The following is a 23,647-nucleotide window of genomic DNA, read 5'->3' on the forward strand; positions in this document are numbered from 1 at the left end:
GACCTGAGCCAAAGGCAGAAGCTTAACAACTGAGCCACCCAGGCACCCCCAGGTTTACTTTTAGAAAGCTACAATTCTATTTTATACTAGATTGTTGTTAGATTCAATGTTTTATTCAAAATTATTTACCTGAATATATGAGTGAGAGGAGGTCTGTAGGGGCAGAAGAATATTTCAAGCTTATTCTGCTGGGGAATCATTATTAAATTAGTGCATAATTGAGCTTCATGTTTATGCACAGTGTAGCCTTTAAAAATTGTTATTTCCTTCCTCCTCCACCTCTCCCTGGCACAGACAATCAATTACCTGATGAAATCGTGGAAGAATGTGGAAGTATTTGCACACTGCAGGTCACTCAAAGGTCCAGTGGGGAATGGACACCAGAACTTACACATGCTGTTAAATGAAATATGTATTTTCACATGTCACTAAGGTGACCCAGTGTGTTTTTTAATGTAATAAGAAAAAAAATAAAACAAAAAAACTCCCTCATGAACAGAAGCCAAGAAAATCCTTTACTAGTGTAGAGAGTCAAAATGAAGGAAGTGCAGGTAGGTCTCTTCAGAATTGTCCACTTGAATCTGACCTTCTCCTGTTATGTGTTGACACTAGCAAAATTTCACAGGGGACTCAGGCATCATGCTAAAATTTTTTTGACAATTGTGCTATAAAAGGATTCGTCAGTTTTATTTTCAGCCATGAGACACCTTTAGAAAACAGAAACATGCCCCAAACTGTGGTGAGAAACACATGGTATTTCGATTGGTGTTGCATATTGGAAGGAGTCTCAAAAACAATGAAGAAAGTTGTCCTGCTTGTGGTCTCTTTTGGAGGCAGACTCTGCATGGGACATGGGACATCTCTAAGACACATCTAGTGGAGCACTGAGAGATGGACGAACAGGTGCCTGTGGAAGGATACTCTTTCAACTTGCTTACAGATGAGTATGGAAACAAAAGAAAACATCACTTGTAGAGCTGTCAACTGTAGAAAAGGAAGAATCCTGGGAAAACCATTTCTGGCAAAGTATTTGCTTTGATGACCGTGCAAGTCACAAGGTTGCCTGTGAGCACACAGGGGATACTTGGTTACATGTGATTGCAACAGGGCGTGTGTGCCATGGCCTCAACTTGCTTCTTGATGACATCATGAAGCTGGCCTTTCACCAAAAGGATTCCAAGAAGAGCCAAACTATTGTGAAACTTGCAGGAGCCACTCATTGCTGCTGTCTTCAAGGAAAAGACAGGGGAAAACATGCAAAGAACTAAATCAAGACACTGAAGCTGAGTTGCAAAACCATTGATCAGAGTGGATTATATGCTCTTTGGTGATGTTTTGAGTAAAATTGAAGCAGCTCTTCAAGCAAATGCCATGTTTGAGAGGTAGCCATACCTCTTTTTCCTGAGGTTTCTATAAATGTTTATTCTTGTTTTTATTCTCTTTAGTCTTTCACAGTAGACCTCTTACTGTGGAATTTTGAGTGAGACCATGTTCAGTGGGAGAGAAGGCCTTTATTTGTGAGTGGCCTTGGGGAGGATCGTGACTCCAGGATCTTTGATATTGGAAGAGGAGACTTCCTTCCCTGCTTCTCCTCCTCCACCTCTGCTTCCTTCTACTCTCCTCTCTCTTCCCTCTTTCCCCTTTGCTTTTTTATTTTTCATGTTTTGAAGCATTCTTGCCCCTTTAAAAACCCACCTTAGCTGGGTTCTTCTCCATTGCTCCCTGCTCTGGACAAGTGTCCCTCTGTGTTTGGCAGTGGAGGCAAAATGTAGTATGTGTAATCACCTTATAAACAGCAAGATGTTCTAACAAGTTGGTTGTTATTCTCTTACTGTCCCCCCACCCCCACCCCATGGGCTTGTTCTGAGCTCCTGTTGTCATCCCAACTCTTGCTTCCCTGGCTCCAGTTGTATGTCCATTCTGGATCTGGTCTCCCAGTTTCCCTTCTCTGTCTTTCCCTTCTCATGACTTATATACTCTCTCATTTCCTCAGAGCCTTCTTAGGAAAGGAGTAATTTTGGTTTGCTAAGCACCTTGAAGCTAAGGCATTAATGGCTAACAGATTTGATGTTAACACATCAGGGATATTCACATTTTAACTGGAGACTCCTCAAACTTCAATATGGAGCCTGCCAGTGAAATTTTAGGCAGCATGAGCAGTCAGTGGAAGAGAAAATGAGCCTTTTCCTGGTGCTTGTGCATATGGATGACTTCTTACTCCACGCATTCAAGAGATGGGCCTTATTGTAATGTGTACAGGCTAGTGAATAAAATATTAAACTGGGACATGAAGCGTCGGGGAAGGTTTGTGGTTAGGGGAGCCAAACAAGGACATCTTTGTCATTGAGCTGGGAGTGATTTGCATGCCGAGAGAGATCACAGGGATCGTCTTTTCAAATCCTGCAGTACTGGAGGTGTTTGCTAGCAGCTAGGCTTTTGTGTGAATCCAAGGAGAGAGCTTTTGGATCTCTTGTCTCAACAGAGTGGCTTAGCCAGAGAGGCCACTTCTCCTTGTGGATGTGTCCCAGTGTGAGCAGAGCTTTCTGGAGAGGATGCCCTCCTCACCTGCATTGATCTTCATGGTCATCTTCTTCCTGGAGTCGTTGGCTGCAGTGCTGCAGAATGGCTTCATAGTTACTGTGTTGGGCAGGGAGTGGGTGTGACGCCAGGTGCTGCCCGCAGGTGACATGATTATGGCCTTCCTGGCCGCCCAGTTCTGCCTGGATGGGGTGGCCATCCTGAACAACCTCTTGACCTTCTTTGAAATGGACTATTACCACATCTCCTGGAACTTCATCAACACTCTTGCTTCCTGGCTCACTGCCTGGCTTGCCGTCTTCTACTGTGTGAAGATCGCTGTCTTCTCCTACCCTGTCTTCTTCTGGCTGAAGTGGAGGATTTCTCGGTCAGTGCCCAGGCTGCTGCTGGGCTCCCTGGTCTTCGCTGGTCTGACAGTCATCTCATCAGCCATTGGGACTAGAATTCTTATGGCTCCCCGAGTTCCCAAGGAAACAGCATCCTGGCTGATACTGTACAGCCCTTCTATTGGTGTCTTATTCTACCTCGTGCAATGCTTACGTGGTCAGTCCCATTCCTCCTGTTCTTGGTGTCCACGCTCTTGCTCATGTTCTCACTGTGCCAGCACTTGGGGCAGATAAGGGACCATAGACTGGGCCCACGTGATCCTAGCACACAGGCTCACACCATGGCCCTGAAGTCACTTGTCTTCTATACCTCATATTTCCTGTCTCTGATTGTTGTTTCTATGAACATCACAGACTTTCAGAGTCACTGGTACTGGGCCTGGGAAGTGGTGACCTATGCAGGCATCTGTCTGTACTCCAGCATCCTGGTGCTAAGCACCCCTAAGCTGAGAAAGGTCCTGAAGACCAGGCTTTGGAAAGCTCTGGACAAAGGCTGGTCTGTCTCAAGTTCTCAGTATCAATAATCATTATCTGTGGACAAGCCCATGAGTGGTGAGAAGCTGTAAAGTTTGGGCACTGTCCTTCTCTCTTTTCATTTCCCTCTTTCTTTCCTACTCCTTCCATGCCCTATTAATTCTTTTTGCACCCCTCTCTGTTCCTGCCATTCCATCCACTGCTCCTAGCACCCAGTGTGTGTCCCAAGCCACCCTAGGCTGGGATGTTGGCCTCATTGCCTCATAGACCTCTCATACCCTCTGTATGAGCAGCCATTATAAAGCTCTCCAAGCATCCTTTGGGTCAGACTGCTTTTTGGAGACCTGTAATGGTTGTCGGTTGTCTCTGTGGTCAACCCGAAGTGTTTTTTTTAATGGTGGCATAGATTGTCCTACACCATTCCACACACAACTTCCCTCCTCACTACTGTTCTGCTGTCAGCTCAGTCTCTCCACTCCAGCCCAGTAAAGATTCTTTCAGTCTCCCCACATCTCCACATCTTCTTCACTCTAGCCTGTGGTCATTTGTCCCATCTGGAACTTCCTTCTTTCCTTTGTCTGCCATTGTCCATTCCCTTCTTTTGTGCCCAGCTTATGACTGATTCCACCCATGGAGTCTTTTCAGTTTGATCCCATGGAAGGCTGAGGGTGTATAGGAGTTTCCCACCACTCTAGGCCCTGCCCATGATATTGCATGTTTGCTGTATGTTGAATTAAAAAGAATTGTCTGATGTGAAAATGCTTTTAGGTTTTGGCCAACAGAAGATAGAGAAGGAAAACAAAGTAAGTCTGCTACTGTTCTTAATTTTGATAATCCTTCCCTTCCTGTCTGCTCACCCAGGAGGTGGATCCTGAATGCCAGTGCCTAGGATGTAAGTCTCCAAATTGGGGTGTTTGCATCCCAGAGTTGTGTGCACAATGATCCACTGAATGTGGAAAGAAAAGTGTGGCAACTCCAATTTCCACTTATTTTTATCTCATCCTTTTAGTTCCTTTTTTTGTGTATATATTTTATGATGTACAGAATATATTAGTAAAATACACATGCATGTAGTTAAATAAATATGCATATGGTTGGATTCATGTCTTAAATTTGTTTTGCTGATGGAATTAATTTTAAAAACGTATGTAGACCAAAAGACTAGAAAAGGGTTGGGTGGGAGCAGTGAAGGAAAGAGCAGCAGCGGTATCTGTATCCACAGACCACTCATCTGGAAGCACCTGGAAGACTGCCTTTCCATGTCTACTGTTTCCTGGAACAGTGGAGTTCCAGAACTGTACTGAATGTCTTGGGTGGGGAGAGGATGGTGATGTGACTCTAATGTCCTGCAACATGTTCACAGCCCTTTGAGTTATGCCAGGTCTAGTGGGCTTACAGGACAACCTTCTTGATTGGTTGATGTTCTTAACCTCCTTTCCCTAGGTTTTAGCTCATAAGAGCCCCCAAACACTTGGTGGCTCCATCTCGACCAAAAACATAACCCAGTTTCTCATCCTGACTTTCAAGGCTTTCTGTGGACTCTTCCCAGCCTGATATGCCACCATTCCCTTTGCTGTAGCCAAACTTGTCTGATCATTCCCTAGACATAAGGAAATTCCATCTCCGTCAGTGGCCCATGTCTCCTTCCTTGCAACATACAAGACAGCGTCTTTCTCGTACCCCAATGAAGGCTCTGCTGCTGCTGTGCCCACTGAGCTCTTCTCAGAGTTCTTGGTGGGAACAGAATGCCGTATAACATTTCCAACTGCAGCCTGGGAGTCCTCCCACTTGATCCCTCTCAGAGAGAGTCCCTGAGGTATGTGTTTCCCACATAGAGAATCTACTCCGGATTCCTGCCTGTACCATCCCCACCATTACACGTATAAAGACCAGCTGTGAAAACTCAGAATTCTCAGACTTGGCTCCCACCTGAGAGAATAAGTCTGAATATGAGGAAGTAACATGCAGTGAACAAATAAAAAGCACAAACAACAGAAGAATCACTACAAAACACATTGCGTATTTCAACGCAAATGGTTATTTACCTTTTTGGATTAGCTTAATCTGCACAAAGTACGTGGCCAGTTAATGTTGTGGTTTATGATTGGTGCATGAAAACACTCTGAGGGCAGGTACCTAGTTCACTGTTGTAGCCCCAGTGCCTTTCACAGGGTCCTTATGACATGGGAGATGCCTCGTAAATTGTTGTTGAATGAATCTGTTCAGTTGTACGAGCCATCGAAGATGTAGGAAGTGAATGGGAAGGATGAGCTTCCATACTGAGAGGTCTATGACTGGCCAAACTCCAGAACTGGGAGTTCATAGTTTGCCCCATTGCTCCAAGGTCCAGTAGGAAATGGCCAAATGTCAGCCAGAGGAACAAGGCTGAGGAAGAGAGCAGTTGGGAGCTCTATCTCCTGAAGATTTGCATCTTCACAGAAAGACAAGGTGAAAAAATACCTTGGTTCACTATCTCTCCTTTCTCTAGGAACACAGTATTCACCATAGCAAGGGCTCTGTGTTGGAAGAACCATTCTGCCTGGATCTTTGTTCCCGGTGGACTGGGACCTGCAAAGAGATGTTATGTTTTCTGCATTCTGTTCTCTGGGGTTGTATGCATGGAACTGGTAGGATATAGTGCTGGCCAGAACAGGAATGTACTATAAAATACTCCTTCACTCTCGTGTTACTTTATCTTGAGCCTTCGATATTGCCATATATGACCCAGAATAATTTCTCCTTGCCTATCTCCCTGTAGAAACATTAATCTGCTTATCACTCACTTGGGTAAGTAAGTACTCACTTAATTGATTTTTTTTGACTCTTGGAACATCATTCCTATGAAAAATATAACTTTTGCTTACTCTGCCTTCCTCTGGTTAAAGTAGAGGGTACAAGAGTTGGTGCTCTTACTTCTACTGCATCTCTGATGCTCTCCTGAATTCTCCTTGGACTACTTGTCCCTCTACAGGATGGATGGAATGGCAGGTAGTTATTATAGTAACAGCTGTCATCAGCACCTTAATTCTTCCTTATGCTTATGCAGATAGTATAGATATATATTCACATATATTTGTGATCCATATATTTTATAGGTGAAGAAAGAGGCGTTCAGAAAGATTAAATGACTAGTCTGAAGATCCATAGATAGTGATTGTGACAAGACTCAAAACCTGGTCTCTGACTTCAGCTGAGGATGAAGATCAGAGTAAAGGATGTGTTGCTAACTATGGCAGAGATCTCTGGTCCTGGAATCAGTTTGGGTCTTGGTCTTTCCTCCATGTAACTATGACCTTAGTTGAGACTCTTAATCTATAATCATTTCTTTCTTTTATAATATTATTTTAATGTTTTCTTTCACTCTAAAAACTGAGATTATAGTCTTAGATTCTAGTTCAATCTTGACTTAGAACAGATAATACTTGGGGTACCTGGCTGGCACAGTTAGAAGAGCATGTGATTCTCTATCTGGGGGTTGTAAGTTCAAGCCCCATGGTGGGTATAGAGCTAACTTAAAAAAAACAAACAAACAGCAGATAGGGACACCTGGGTGGCTCAGTCAGTTAAGCATTTGCCTTTGGCTCAGGTCATGATCCCAGGACCCTGGGATCGAGTCCTGCGTTGGGCTCCTTGCTCAGTGGGGAGCCTGCTTCTCCCTCTGCCTGCTGTTCCCCCTGCTTGTGCTTTCTCTCTCTCTCTCTCTTTCTCTCTGACAAATAAATAAATACATCTTAAAAAAAAAAAAACCCAGACACTTTTTGCATCTTACAGATGGAGAAATTGAGGCACAGAGGGACTAACAACATACTCAGTAACTCATGGTGAGTCATTGTCCTGGGTTCTTTCTGCCACATCCCATTGGTTTTATTGCTATCCCAGTAGGGGTTCCTTCATGAAATGCCACTTAGGTCACTAATTATAAAATGTTGTAACAAAAAAGTCACCTGCCTGAAAATACACAATTGTCTCCTATGTTCTTTTTGATGCTGATGGTCATGACAAGTTATAGGACTTGAACTAAACTCTTTTAGTAGAGGTTTAGCTCATTTTTCTATTAGGGGAGTATTCCAAAAGCACCTATTTCGTAAGGTCATAGTGAGAACTAACACAGTGGAGAACACTTAGAACAATGCCTGGAATGAACAATCAACCAACGAATGTGAGCTCTGACTGTTGACAGAAGATTTCCTCACAGAGCTGCCAGCAGGTGTGCGGTCATGTAGGTGTCAACTTAGAGGAGTAGAACCTAAATGCAAGTGCCTGCCTGGTATATTATTCACACCAATGTTGACATGGGCAGAGAGTAGGCAGAGGAAGGGCAGGGAAATTCAGGGGCAGGCAGGGGGACGTTTGAAACTGAGCCTTAGCAATATTTGCATCTATTCTGAGAAGAAGAAACTCTTTACCCTCAGGAGTTGGCCCATGTCCTCTACTCTGTCCTCTACACTTGGGGGCAGCTGGAGGGGCAAACATCATGCAGGACCTTGCAGGGCCAACCAACAGGAATAGACCTTGAAGTCTTGGGACCCATCTTGTCCACAGGAGAGATGAATGGAGATGACATGGTTCCAGAACCTCCAGTGACTGACTGATAAGAAAGCCATCACCCTGGCTATCATTTCATTTCATTTTATTTTTTTGTTCCTGGGGACAGCAGTGAGCAACGGCTTCTTCATCACTGTAACACTGAGCATGGAGTGGCTGCTACAGAGAACACTGTTAACCTTGTGATAAATTATCAGTCAGCCTGGGGGCCTCTTGCCTCTGTCTGCAGTGGGTGGTGATGAGGAAGAGCATTTATATTTTCCTGTATCCACTGGCCTTCCCATACAACCCTGTACTGCAGTTCCTAGCCTTCCAGCGGACTTACTGAACACTGCCACCTTATGGTTCTTCACCCAGCTCAGTGCTTTCTGTTGCGTGAAGACCGCAACCTACCCCCTCCCCATCTTCCTCTGGCTAAAACAGAAGGTGTCTGGGTTGGTTCCATGGATGCTGCTTAGTTCCTTGGGACTCTCCAGCTTGAGCACCATCCTATTTTCATAGGCAACCAGAGCTTATATTACTACTTTTTAAGGAGAGGGTTGTAATCTTGGAATGCCACTGGGAATACTATAAGATCATATGAGAAATCCTACTTCTCTTTAAAACTTGCTACCTGGACAGTCTTTACTCTTGTCTTCCCTTTTTTTTTTTTTTTAAGATTTTATTTATTTATTTGACAGAGAGAGACACAGTGAGAGAGGGAACACAAGTGGGGAAGAGGGAGAAGCAGGCTTCCCGCTGAGCAGGGAGCCCGATGTGGGGCTTGATCCCAGGACCCCGCAATCATGACCTGAGCCGAAGGCATACGCTTAATGACTGAGCCACCCAGGTGCCCCAACTCTTGTCTTCCTTGTTGGCATGGTTTTGCTCATGTCTCTAGAAAGACACACTAAGAAGGCCCTGCTGTCCATCACGGCTTTCGTGACCCCAGTGCCCAGCCACACATCAAGGTTCTCCTGGCTCTCATCTCCTTTGCTATCCTCTTCTCCTATTTTCTTCATGGTGCTCAGCATTGCAGGTGTTTTTCCATCTTGGAATTTAGGCACTGGGTGTGACAGGCAGTGATTTATCTATGCATAGCTGTCCACTCCATCAGTGCTCTTGAGCAGCCCCAAGCTGAGAGGTGTGCTGGAGGGGGGCTGCTGTGCACAGTGCTGGGCATCTTGAGTTGCAATTAATGAAAAACCTCAGAGACTCTACTGCAGAGGGCATGGTGCAATGGGACATGGCTTCTTTAAATCTCTTCACCACTTTTAATGCTCTTTTCCTCTCTGCTACATTTAATGATGAGGAGAATAACTTCAATGAAATAGGATTTCAAGGTGAGATGGAAGGTCCTGAGATAATGGGCTGGCATCACTGATTTACACTCAGCAAGCGTGTAGCTAATGCAGCTTTGTTCCCTGTGGGACTTGATGTGGCCAAAGAATCAGGAAACTTTTATTTTCCCTGTGATCAATCTCTTGGAGTTTAAAATTATCCCTTCCCCTCTCTTCCTTCCCCTTCCCTTCCCCTCTCCTTCCTCTTCCCTTCCCGTTCCCTTCCCCTCTCCTCCCCTCCCCTTCCCTTCCTTTCCCTTCCCCTCCCCTTCCCGTTTCCTTCCTCTTCCCCTTCCTTCCCCTCTTCTCCTCTCCTTTTCTTTTCTTTCTCTCTCTCTCTCTCTTTTTTTAATCACTTCCCTGTTTTCCAGCCATCTGTTGCAGTGAAGACTTCTGTGCAAGAGTTCCTGGTGTCTGAGCTCTCTTCACAGAGCATGGTCAATTTGTGCATGTGTGTGGCAGTATGTATTATCTGGGATTTGTATATTTGCAGATGACCCTTGGAGATCCCTATGAAAGCTAGGGATTTCTGATTTCTATATATTGCTTATGTTCTCTGCAGTAGCCTACTCTCTTAGTCTGTTTTGTGAATGTTAAGGTCCATGAACCCAGAGGTGATTTCTTTTATGCTGATATTGAGACCTACTGAAATTTTTGATGGGGGAGGTTCATCTATATCTGACAAGATTTAAGAAGAAAAGACTTGGGTTTGGTTTGGTGAAGAGTGCAGGCTGCTTTTCTGCCTTCCATAGATCTTCTCAAACCTTCCTTAAGCTCAATTACCTCTTGAACCATTCAAACTGAAGTCCCTAACCTTCCCTCTATTTGCTTTAAAACCTCTAAAGCCTCATCTCCTCTTTTTCATTAGAAGACAGGTTTTCTAGAAGACCTGCTGTTGGCTTTTCATGGCTCTTTTTGCTTCTTTCCTATGCCCTGCTCAGTCAAGGATTCCCACTTCTATGTGAATCTTCAAACTTTCCCTCTTCATTGTCCTTACTTTCCTCAACAAATGTGCATCTTATCTTCTTTCCTGAAAAAATCCCCCCAATTCTTTTACCCCCTCAAGTGGCCACTCTGCTAATTAGTCACTTGCTGAGAATCACCCACCACCACCTCATGACCCCTTACAATCCTCTTCTGCTCCCCCATTCTGTTCAAATGTGTTTCTAAAGGACACACAGGAGTTCCTAATTCCTAAATGTGATGTTATCCTCAGCCCGCATCTTCTTTTTAAGTTTATTTATTTATTTAAGCAATACTCTACACCCAGTGTAGGGCTCGAACACACGACCCCAAGATCAAGAGCCGCAAGCTCTTCCGACTGAGCCAGCCAGGCACCCCATCAGGCCTCATCTTATGTCTCTACGGTATTTGCTTCTCTTCATAATAAGTGATTTCTTTTAAAAATATACTGATTAACAATACTTTTACAAAAGTAAAACCTGATCTTGATAGAAGATTTTTAAAAAAGGAAAATGAGCACCACTCATAATTGCCCATCCATAGGTCTTCCTGAAAGTCCTGTGATGCTGTGCTAGGTTCTCCTCCCCGCTCTGCTGCTCCTCTTATGTCTTCCTCATACCTGCTCATCCTCCTGCCCCCTGGCTCTTTCCTTAGCCAGCCGTCTTCTTTGTCAGGGATTCATCTGCTCCTTTTTCTTTTGTGTTTACATCTGTTCACATAGCTTCATTTATGACCTTCATGCGAGTAATCAATCATCAGAACTTGGACCTTCCTCAGAACTCCAAACCTCTCTTTTCTTCCACTTTGGGCATCGCCACTGGATAGTACCATGAACATTTCAAATTTAGTGAGTTCTAAATGGATGTCTTTTCCCGTCTTCCTTTCCCTCCACCAACCCCCTTCACTGCTCAGTTGGATCTATTTCTTCTATTATTTATATCCAGTAAATCAGGCTTACCACCTCTGAGATAATTTTCACTCCCCATCTCTGCTGAGCCCTTGAACCTAATTAGCAGCTTGTCTTCAATTGCTACCTCTGCAGTATCTCTATTGTCTGTCCCCTTCTTCCCATTCCTGTGGATTCTAGTTTAGATTAGACTGCCCTCCTCTCTCATTGGGACTGCTAAAATTTCTTCTTCACCACTTGCTCCATTACACTTTCCCCTCCCTCCCAATCAAAACTACCATTACCAGATTCATCTCCTGAAGGCATAATTAACCATTCCACCCACTCTCTCACTTCCTCTCAGTGTCTAGAAATGAAGCTTGGGTCCCTAAACCCGGCATTCACAAACCTCCACAATAATTTTATCTTTCTCTGTGTCTATTCTAGTAAAATACAATTTTGTAGCAAAATCTGGATTAACCTTGTTCCCAACATACCTGGAGCTTCCTCCCTGACATACTGAAATGTGCTCCCTTATCCCCCATCTACCAGTGAAAATCCTATATAATTTTTCCCCCTATTTAACTTTTAAAGGTTAATCCAAATGGCTTCTCTTTAGGGAAGCTTTTCTGGTTTGCTACCCCCCAAGCTTTGCTCTCTCTGACCTTTGAAGACATATAAATGGGGTGTTCCTCAGTCATGAGATGAATTCTGTTTTGTGGTGGAATGATCTATATTCATGTTTTATTCTCCCTAGTATATTTTTTAATTCTTTTTAAAGGATTTTATTTATTTATTTTAGAGAGAGTGAGTGCGAGTGGGAAGGGCAGAAGGAGAGGGAGAGGCAGAGAATCCCAAGCAGACTCTGTGCTGAGCGTGGCGCTGGACATGGGGCTCAATCTTATGACCCTGACATCATGACCTGAGCTGAAACAAAGGGTCAGATGCTTAAGTGCATGAGCCACCCAGGCACCCCTTCCTAGTATATTTTAAAGTATTTGAAAGCATTGGCTGCCTTGTATTCTTCTATGTGTCCCCTGAAGCACTTGTAAATACTTGATACATTGAGCAGAGTAATTCTACGGCACTTGGAACTCAGCCATAAGCACATGGACTTTTGTCTGTATATTTATTTCCAGGCTACCGACTACATTTTTAAGCTGATGTTTGAGCTGTATTTCCTTTGCTGACTGGCCAGCTTATTTTTGGAGGTCAAACTTATATTCCGTTTCTCTGACTAATGCTCAATGTAGAAATAATAAATGGGTAAGTGAGAGAGTAAGATATGCCTGATTTTGTGATGGCTTTACCTTGCTTCTTTCTTGTTCATTTACATGTTGCTAAGCAACTGTGAATGACTAGCTTAGCTCCTTCCTATGGGAATCTCAGTGAAGTGCCACTTCTCTTTGTTACTGACCCAGTCTCTCTTTCCAAAGCATCCTGTATAAGCTAATCTTTGTTTCTTCCTCTTTTCACATTGTTAGCCTAGGAGAACAGAACATCTACTAGAATCTGAATGATCTCCCCACAGGGACTAGTTCTCCTGGAGCTTGAACACACAGGGAAGCATAGAAGAGTAGCAGGGTTTGTTATATTTTTAAAATGCATAGTTAACTTATTATTATCATTAACTTGCCTGTAGTCTAATTTCATCATGCTTTTTGATGATATTAATAATAATTATGAATGCCTATTTTATGTGAGGCATAGGATTAGGAAATTTATTTACTTATATCCCTTATATATTTAATTCTGAAAACAACACTGCAAAGTAGAAACTGAGGCTTAGAGAAGTTTACTGAGGTCTCATGGCCAGTGAATGATGGAAGTAGAATACCTTAGTGCTATAGCCTTTTTTTTTTTTAAAGATTTTATTTATTTATTTGAGACAGAGAATGAGAGAGAGAGAGAGCAGGAGAGAGGGGAGGGTCAGAGGGAGAAGCAGACCCCCCACCGAGCAGGGAGCCCGATGCGGGACTCGATCCCGGGACTCCAGGATCATGACCTGAGCCGAAGGCAGTCGCTTAACCAACTGAGCCACCCAGGCGCCCAGTGCTCTAGCCTTTAAGACAGTGTGGTATTGATGCAGGGGTGGATAAATGCATCAATACATAGTCCAGATAATAGTTACATGGAAAATTATATATGATAAGTAAGGCATCTTAAATCAGTGAGGGAAAAAATGGTCATTTCATAGTGTTGCAGTATATTGATACTACAGTTGGAAAAACAAAAATATAGTTAGAGCCAATATTTTATCCTAAATTGCAGATAGATTATTTTAGTCTGAATGTTATTTAATTTTTTAAAGCCTCCCTTTTTTTGATAACTCAGTTTTTCCTATATTTTGTTTCATGAAATACTGCCTTTAAATGTCACAGAAATGTTGACTGTTCTCTCCCCCACCTTTCTGTTTTTGTTTTTTAAAGGATTTTTTTTTTTAAGATTTTATTTATTTACTTGTCAGAGAGAGAGCGAGAGAGAAAAAATGCATAAGCAGGGGGAGCAGCAGAGGCAGAGGGAGAAGCAGGCTTCCCGCAGAGCTAGGAGCCTGATGCGGGACTTGATCCCAGGACACTGCGGTCAAGACCTGAGCTGAAGGCAGATGCATAATCAACTGAGCCAACCAGGCATCCCTCTCACCCACCTTTTTGGATGGCATTGTAGAATATGTAAATGCCTTCAGCTTCCACAATCTCGAAAAGCCCTGTTTTCTTAGGCCTTCTTCTTCTCCCTTTTTTTTTTTGATTGATTGATTGATTGATTTTAGAGACAGAGAGCACAAGTGGGGGAAGGGGCAGAGGGAGAGAGAGAGAATTCTCAAGCAGACTCTCCACTGAGTGTGGACTCCAATGTGGGGCTTAATCCTAGGACCCTGAGATCATGACCTGAGCTGAAATCAAGAGCTGGACACTTAACCAACTGAGCCACCCATGTACCCCTCTTAGGCCTTCTTAGTAAAACTTGAAAAAGCAAGTTGTAATGGAAGTAATTGGTAAGTAATTGGCAAATTTGACTACAGAAAAATTTAAAACTTTTAAAAAAAGATTTGTTTATATGAGAGAGAGAGAAAACACGTGGGATAGGGTGGGCAGAGGGAGAGGGAGAGAATCTCAAGTAGACTCTCTGCTGAGTGGGGAGCCTGACATGCGGCTCAAGCCTGAGGCCCTGAGATCATGACCTGAGCCGAAATCAAGAGTCGGATGCTTAACTGACTGAGCCACCTAGGTGCCCCAACATCTAGAACTTTTTATGAAAACATTCTATAAATGTAAGGATCACCAAAGTCCTTCTCAATTTCAAAAGACAAATAACAGATTGCCAGAAAATACTTACAAACATTTTCAAAAGATAAAAGCTCTAGCTCTAATATACAAAGAGCTTCTACAAATCAGTAAGAAAAATAAAAGCAAGCTAATAGAATTGTGGTTAAATGATTAAAAATAGATAATACAGGGCGCCTGGGTGGCTCAGTTGGTTAAGCGACTGCCTTCGGCTCAGGTCATGATCCTGGAGTCCCTGGATCGAGTCCTGCATCAGGCTCCCTGCTTGGCAGGGAGCCTGCTTCTGCCTCTGACCCTCCCCCCTCTCATGTGCTCTCTCTCTCTCATTCTCTCAGAGAGAATAAATAAAATCTTTAAAAAAATAAAAAATAAAATAAAATAAAAATAGATAATACAGATTGCCACATATACATGTGAAAAGCAGTTTATCATCACTGTTGAACAGGAAAATTAAAACAACAATAAACTACTAATATAAACACAGCTGCATAAATCAGTGGTTTTCCCCTCCTTTCCCTGGAAAGCACTTAGAAGAAACAAAGTTGAAAGAAGATTCTGAAAACTTTAAGATGAGAGACAGATAATCCACAGATCTCAAATTATGTGAAATCACTACCAATCACAGGTGAGATCAGGCAGAGTCAAGAAAGAGAGTGAAAAGAAGAAGCCTGAAGGAAAGTAAGAGGGCCCAGCAGGGGCAGAATTAATATTCCAGCAAAATACACTTTCTGAAGAAAAGAGACACACCTTCAAATGCAAAAGACCCTTAGTATGCATGTGTGAGTTATCTATTGCTGCGTAACAAATTCTCCTGACACTTAATGGCTTACCACACCTTTATTATAACCTCATAGCTTCTGCGGATCAGGAAGCCAGGCATGTCTTACCTGTCACAGGCTGCATGCAACTTCAGGCTCATCCGGGAAGGAGCCACTTTCCAGCAAACATCTGCAGTTGCTGGCAGGATTCAGTTTCTCATGGGTTATTGGACTAAAGTATCAGGTCCTCATGAACTATTGGCTAGAGGCCTCCTTCAGTTCCTTGCCACATAACCCTCTCTGACTTCAGAGTGAACATATGAGCTTGCAGCAGAGCCTCTGGAAAAGAGAGTACCAGTAAGAAAGAAGTCACAGACTTCTGTAACCTGGTTAATTATTTTTTTCATTACTGCTCATAGGTGGTAATCAATAGATGTGGTCAAAAGAAACAGGACAAAGAGAACTATATAAAATTATAATTATAAAGGTAAGCTCTAGAACAACAACAAAAAAAACTTTTCTTACGATTAATAGAACCACAAACAAAAATGAAGAAACATACAACAAATACAAACACAATAATTACCCCCTTCCCTGTAAATTTTTATAAAGAAAACACAGAACATAAAATAATGTACTAGAACTAAGACGAAACATAGGGGATATAAAACTAAGTAAAAATGGGCTTATACTTAAAAGAGAATGGTCTTCAGATTGGCTCAGAAAGCAAAACACAACTCTATTTTTCCAAGATCCATAAAAACAAGAAAGTTTGAAAATAACTGAATGAAAAATACTATTTCCAGAAAATGCAAACAGAAGGGATTCATACCTAAAATGATCAAATGGGACAATAAGATAAGTTTTTAATGTTAAGAGGTAATATACAAAATTAAGATAGAATTAGTATGAATATATGGCAAATAACAGCAGCCACATTTATAAAGCAGAAATTACAGGAAATACAAGAAAATTTGAACAGATTCACTAAAAGCAAAAGACTATCTTTGTCAAGCAGAGAAAAAATAAGTATAACCAAATAAGTTAGCTTTTATTGATAGCTATTAAACTCTACACACCCAGAGAACACAACTCTGCAAATACCAGTGGAGTAGTCGTGAAAGCTGAGCTAACAAAAATTGCACACAACAGAAAACTGCAGCTTACTCTCACTTATGCATATAAAATCCTAAAAAAAAAAAAAAATTTTGGAAAGCAAAGTCTAGTAGTGCAGTAAATGTTATATTATCACGAAGTAGACTTTAGGAATTTTAAGGGGGATTCCATATTAGGAAATCCATTAATATAACCAATCTTATTTATCTAAAGGAAAATTCATACAATCACCCTCAAAAATGCTAAAAGACAATTGAAAAATTTAATACTAATTTTTGATAAAATACTTAATAACATATTCAACAACATGAAAAATGTATCTCAATCCAAAAGCTTCATCATATTTGATGAATATGGCATCCTTACAAAACTCAAGAATATTAAAAGGATGAGTACTACCACCACTATTTACATGTTAATGGTGACAATAGCTAATGTAATTAAGAGAAATAAATTAGATACAGACATTGGAAATGGTATGTAAAAATACATGTTTGTATAGTTGGAAAATCCAAACAATCAACATAAAAACTACTATAGAACAATAAGAATTTTGTAAGGTAGTGGGGTGCAAAATAAATATATAGAAATTAATATTTTCTAATATAAACAAATAATCACCAGTTAGGAGATAGAATTAAAGAAAAGGTTCTATTTGCAATAATAACAAAAAAACAAAATACCCAGAGATAAATTTTAAAGAAATATATAAGACCTACATAATGGAAGCTTTAAAACTCTCAGGTTAGACATGGAAGAAGACATGAATGAATGGAATATAATACCATATTCTTGGGGTGCCTGAGTGGCTCAGTCGGTTAAGCGTCTGACTCTTGGTTTTGGCTCAGGTCATAGTCTCAGGGTTTTGGGATAGAGCCCTGTGTTGGGCTCTGTGCTCAGCAGGGAGCATATGGCCCCAGCCATACCCCCAAGATGTTTTTTTTTTTTTTTTAAAGATTTATTTATTTTAGAGAGAGTGTGAGCAGAGGGAGGGGCAGAAGGAGAGCAAGACAGAGAATCTCAGGCAGACTCTGCGCTGAGCCTGGAGCCCGATGCGGGGCTCAGTCTCATGACCCTGAGATCAGGACCTGAGCTGAAACCAAGAGTCCAATGCTTAACTGGCTGAGCCTAGGATACAGGTCTGTGATTCATCAGTCTTACACAGTTCACAGCGCCATACCCCAAGGGCCCTCATCCTTCCATTTTTTTTTCTAGTAGTTGTATTTTTTTTTTTAAACATTAAATATTTGATCCATTTGGACTTCATCCTGGTATACAGCTGGAGGTGTGGCAATATCTTAATTTTTTTTTCAGAGCTATCCTGTTATTTCAGTATCAGTTACTGAATGAATAATCCATTTGCTTCAGATCTGAAATATTACTTTCATTTGTACTGAATTAAGACTAAATTCCCTTGTATGAATTTGCTTTCTAGACTACTTATTCTACTGGGGTATAACTACAAACACTTAAATTTTGAGTTTCACACTATACATCAATATGTGATAGAGCTTGTCTACCTTCATTATTTTATTTTTTGGCTTCTTTCAACTTCCATAATAAACTTTGAATATGTTAGTCTTATTTTTATAGGTTTAAAAAGAGGCAGTAAGTTGGCATTTTTTTAGGTCTTACATTAAATTAAGAAATTAACTTAAGAGGGATGCCTGGGTGGCTCAGTCAGTTAAGTATCTAACTCTTGATTTCGGCTCAGGTCGTGATCTCATGGTGGTGAGATCGAGCCCTGCATTGGGCTCTGTGCTCAGCATGCTTGAGATTCTCTCTCTCCCTCTGCCCCTCCCCCCCTGCTCATGTGCATGCTCTCTCTCTTTCAAAAGAAATAAAATCTTAAAAAAAAACAAAAACAAAACCTCAGGGGTACAGAAAGTCTTTTAAACTCACAAAAGGTTGATCAATTAAAATTTAAAAAATTCTCCATAGTAAAAGTCTAGAGGAAATTTACCAAAAATATAACAAGCTGGGAAAATATTCGCATTCATAATGAAATTTTAATCTCTAATATATAAAGAACTCTTAGAAATGATGGAAAAAAGATCAACAACCCCAAAGAAAAAGAGAAAAGGCAAATACATGAATATGTAGTTCACAGAAAAGGGGAAATACGGATGGTTCTGAAACAGGAAAGGTAGTTGACCTAATTTATAATAAGAGAAATACAAATTAGAACTATACTGAGACCATTTTTAACTATCCATTTGGGAAAACTCCTAAACATTGAAACCACTTTTTACCAAATTATTGGGGAAATATGTTCTCTTATACATTGTTGACCGGAATATAAATTTGTATAATTTCTATAGAGGGCAATTTGGCAGTATCTACCAAATTTAGCAATGCATGCACCCTTTGATCCAGCAATGCTCCCTAGGATTTTGGGGTGTATCACACCTCACCAGTCACAATTTGTGTCTTACCCTGTTGGGCCTGCTGGGCCTTGAGTCTGGTTATAGGTCTGGAAGCAATGAGAGGAGGTGGGGTCATTAGTAGGATCAACAGTGCCTTCCAAGGAAGCTAGTAGAGGGGAGTCCATTGCAGCCTCTGCAGGGAAGGGGTGACCAGCTTCCTCAGATAAGAGAGGAAGAGTTGCCTCTATTGGTAAAGAAGATTTGACAGAATTTAGGGGCTCAAGTTTCTAGCAAACTACACTCCACATCTCCCCATAATATCAAAGCAAGTCTAGATTAATCCCCTTTGTGTTTTTTGGTCTAGTTTTGTTCCCTGCCCCTTCTTGGGTCTCTTAATTCCCTACAGTTTTCTCCAGAAAGCAGTTAGTCAAAAATCACTTGCACAAGAACCCCCACAGGCTCTGCTTCTAGAGAGCTTGATCTAAGTGGTCTGCTCTTCACTGTAATCTCTGATCTACGTTGTCTGTTCCTTGAGACATCCACACGGATGTCTAATAGGCATTTCAGACTTAACATATCCCAAACTGAGTGCCTGATATTTTTCTACTTCAACATGCTTCTCTCACCACTTTTTTTTTTTTTTTCCTTTTCAGTAGATGGCAACTCCATTCTTCCTGTTGCTTTGGGCAAAGCTTTTTACATTCCACGTACAATCACTCAGCAACCCTGATGTTAAACTATTGAACTGGGTGCTAAATCGATGTTTAGATAAACTACTTCTGGTTTGGGGTTTCAAATGTAGCAAGCAGGTCCTTCTCCTCCACTGCAATCTATTGAAAGTTGGCCCCTGAAAAAAGGGTTTGAAAAAATCAGGGTTAGAGTTGTCAACAGCTTTCGAAATGAATCCATAATTCTACCATTTATCACCACCTCCACTGGCCCTACTCTGGTGCAAGCCACTATTGCATCTTGCTTGGATTATTGCAATGGCCTCCTAACTGGTTTTGTAGCTTCTGCTCTCATTGGCCTTTGGTCTATATTCAGCATAGCAGCTAGCAGGATCCTTTAAAAATATAAATCATGGGCCACCTGGGTGGCTTCTTCAGTTGAGCATCCAACTCTTGGTTTGGGCTCACGTCATTGTCTCAGGGTTGTGGGATCGAGCCCCATGTCGGGCTCTGTGCTGAGCAGGGAGTCAGCTTCCCCGTCTTTCTCCCAGCACCAGGGTCAAATGTGAACTAGTAGGACTTGATAATGGTCACTCCAGGGCTTAACTGTTTTGTATCCCTGTAACTGGGACATGTATGTTACATGGTAGATTTCTTGAATGTGGGAGATATATATCTAGACTTCCGTATCTAGATGTGCAATAAATTCTTGTTCAAATCTTGCTCCTCCCCTGCTCACACATACTCTCTCTCAAATAAATAAATCTTAAACAAAATATGTAAGTCATATCATGTCACATTTCTTTCAGAATTCTCCATTTGCTTTTCAACCTTGAGAAAAAGCCCAAGTTTTTGTAGGGAACTAGAATGCCCTTTATAATACTGTTTGGTATGATAGCCGCCTCTGCTATTCTAACCCCGTCTCACACTGCTCTGGTCACTTTGGCTTCCTTGGTGTACTTTGAATAAACGAGGCATATGCCTTCCTCTGAGCCTTAGCATTTGGGGACCCCCTGCTTGGAAAGTTCTTCCCCACATGTTGGTATGGCTCACTCCCTCACTGCTCCAGGCACTGTCCACTGTAAACTGTCATTCTCCCTGCCCTGCTTTGTCTCCTCAGCATCATCACTGTCTATTTTACATTTATATTTTTTATCATTTGTTTCCCTCACAGTGATGTAAACTCCACAAGGATAGCAATTTGTGTCTGTTTTGTTCCCTCCTGGCAAGTGGTAGGTACTCCATAAATATTTGTTGAAGACAGAAAGCATTATCTTATTATAATTAACTAGATTACTTAATCAATGCAATAATTCATTATTTCTATGCCTGTAGAACTATCTACGGCTGCTAGAAACTGGATCAGCAACGAACAGTGTCATAAATTCAGACACTTGGGTGATTTTTGCTGGCTCACTGACCTAACAGCTAGCCTTCACATTTTCTACAGTTGTCCGTAGAGAGAGCTGATTGCTTCCATGATTCTTTTACATTTGAACAAGAACTTATTGCACATCTAGATATGGAAGTCTAGGTATGTATCTCCCACATTCAAGAAATCTACCATGTAACATACATGTCCCAGTTACAGGGATACAAAACAGTTAAGCCCTGGAGTGACCATTATCAAGTCCTACTAGTTCACATTTGACCCTGGTGCTGAGAGAATTCTAGAATAGAAATTAATCAGACACAGTTGTCCAGCATTATTTATAATGTTTTGCTGCAAATTTTATTTTATTTTATTTTATTTTTTATTTTTTATTTTTTTGCTGCAAATTTTATATGTCTCAAATACATGATATTGGGGAGCTTCATCCACCTTTAATAACACTGTTTGGTTTTGACATTTCTTAATGTCACCAATGGCCTCCTATTCTGAATTCCTATGGACTTAGGGCCTGCGTTGCTGGCTACTCTTGTGTGGTTCACTCAAGTGAAGAGGGGTAATCTCAAGATTTTAAAAAGTCTCAAGAATGAGGGCTTGCGTGGGACGAGAGTCGGGAGGGAACCGAACCTTTGAAATCAGGTCAGAACCACGCATCAGGGAGTGAGCCAGGACGTGGCTTTAGGTGGCTGCTCACGAGGCTGGCCTCTGGCACAGGCTTGTAATGAATCTAAGTTCCAGTGGTTTGGATGGTCGGCCTTGGTAACAGATAAAAGCTTTTGAAACTGGGCTTTAGCAGTGGGCAGCATTTTGAATTTTAGTAAGCCGAGCTGACATGTCTTTTAACTATAAATAATACTAATCCTGGACTACAGTGATGGAAACACAGGGCTGGGGTGGCCGAGAACTGTAAGGGGTGGCGGTGTTTTTTGAGGACTCTTATTTTTCTTTTAGTAAGAATAAACCATTTTTTAGAAGAGCTTGACTAAACTATTTAAGATACTAAATATTTACAGAACAGTATTCATTCTCCGTATTGCTCAAGGTGATTTTTAAAAATGAGAAATCACTCCTCTGTCATTAGATGATCATATCACTTACATTAGAACTAAAGTGCAATAGGGTTTTTTTTTTTTTTTAAGTCTATTTATTTAAGTAATCTCTGCACCCAACACGGGGCTTGAACTCATGACTCTGAGATCAAGAACCACATACTCTTTCGACTGAGCCAGCCAGGCACTCCTAAAGTACAATAGTTTTGAGAGCAATGTGGATTTCTGCCTCTAAGGAGCACTATAGTTTTGCTAAGATACCAGATTAGGACTGAGGTTGGTGGCTTCCTACCCTGCTAACAAACTCCTTGGGTGTACTGTGATTTGGGTCATCACCAGAAGTAGGATCCCTTTAATCCTGTAGGGGTCAGATTCTAGGAGACTGTTGTCCTTATTGCTGGAAAGTTTCAAATGGAGAAGGAAAATAGCTGATCCAAAGGTTTAGAATTGGAAAGCGTTTAGATTCGAACTCCTTTGTACTGTAATAGAGAAATCCATAAGGAAGCTGGGGGAACAGCTGCATTTCTCGTATTAAAGCTGATGGCTCCATTTATGTGAGTCAATAACTTTTTTTTTATCTGTTTTCGTTACATGTTTTAGTGCAGCTGAGTTTCTACGAATCTGTTATGTTTTGGGAAAATAATCACCAGCCTTTATTAGTAAGACCAGATTTTCAGGGCTCCCGCGAACAAGACTGAAAACGTCTTTGTATGTACAACATACACGTTTCCTCTCAGCATTTCCAAGGTAGACACAAGCATTATTGTTTCTGTTATCATAGCATTTGTATAAAGTCTTGCTAACTCAGTCTCCCGAAATAACCAAAAGTTTAAAAGCATCTGTAGCAAAATATGTCAGTAATGCAATTTGTAGAAGGGTGACACATAAAGATTATTTTAAAAAGGAAAACAACCAAGCCCATTCATTCAACAGATATTTCCTTTGTGCCCACTATGTGGGAGATGTGGGGACTGGAGGAGACACAGTCTTTGTGCTTTAAAAGAAAAACACACTCTTCTGTTAGACCAAAAGCAATGTCTGAAATTGAAGCATGCATTTAAAAGATTAGGCCCTTTTACTGCGTTCAGAAAATATGCCTTGAGAAAATATTTTATTGCGGCGCAATACAGCTAACATCAAGTTTACCATTTCAGCCTTTGTAAAGTGTACATTTCTGGGGCATTAGTCCACTCGCATTGCCATGCAGCCATCACCACCATCCGCCTCCAGAACTTTCCATCCTCTCCAACTGAAACTCTAGCTGTTAAACAAAAATGCCCCATTCTCCACACCCCTCCCCCCAGCCCCTGGCAACCACCATTCTATGTTTTTGTCTTCATGAATTTAACTACTTTAAGCACCCCACTTAAGTGGGGCCACACAATATTCATCCTTCCATGTCTGGCTTATTTCACCAAGCATAATGTCTTCAACATTCATCCATGTTGTAGCAGATGTCAGAATTTTCTTCTTTGTTAAGGCAGAATAATATCCCATCATCTGTGTAGACCACATTTTATTTATCCATTCATTTGTTGATGGATACTTGGGTTGCTGCCACCTTTTGGCTCTTGTGAATAACGCTGTAGTGAACATAGATGTACAAATATCTCTTTGAGACCAAGCAAATGCTTTTTAGAATCTGAATGAGTGCTCATGAACACCGTGAGGAAGACCCATTGTGGCACAATGAATTAAAGTATTTACAGGTGCTGATGGGTGAAAGAAACAGAAACTTTGTAACATTTCTTTCCTTCTTTCTTTTTCTTTCTTTCTTTCTTTCTTTCTTTCTTTCTTTCTTTCTTTTTTTCTTTCTTTCTTTCTTTCTTTCTTTCTTTCTTTCTTTCTTTCTTTCTTTCTTTCTTTCTTTCTTTCTTTCTTTCTTTCTTTCTTTCTTTCTTTCTT

At 41.3% G+C, this 23,647-nt stretch overlaps 2 protein-coding genes across 2 annotated transcripts; both read left to right on the plus strand.

Moving 5' to 3' along the window:
- The first annotated feature begins 2,552 nt into the window (after window positions 1-2,552).
- LOC123326386 (taste receptor type 2 member 134-like) lies at window positions 2,553-3,448 on the plus strand. Its single transcript, XM_044920018.1, is given in 2 exon segments — window positions 2,553-2,990; window positions 2,993-3,448. Coding segments are annotated over 2 exon segments (894 nt in total).
- Window positions 3,449-5,588: 2,140 nt separating this feature from the next.
- On the plus strand, window positions 5,589-8,998 carry TAS2R60 (taste 2 receptor member 60). The gene is given in 8 exon segments (XM_021692824.2): window positions 5,589-5,644; window positions 5,743-5,846; window positions 8,053-8,120; window positions 8,122-8,257; window positions 8,260-8,433; window positions 8,436-8,565; window positions 8,777-8,850; window positions 8,853-8,998. Coding segments are annotated over 8 exon segments (888 nt in total).
- The last annotated feature ends 14,649 nt before the right edge of the window (window positions 8,999-23,647 follow it).

Source organism: Neomonachus schauinslandi, chromosome 12, assembly GCF_002201575.2.
Source record: "Neomonachus schauinslandi chromosome 12, ASM220157v2, whole genome shotgun sequence".
In the NCBI taxonomy this organism is placed as follows: Eukaryota; Metazoa; Chordata; class Mammalia; order Carnivora; family Phocidae; genus Neomonachus; species Neomonachus schauinslandi.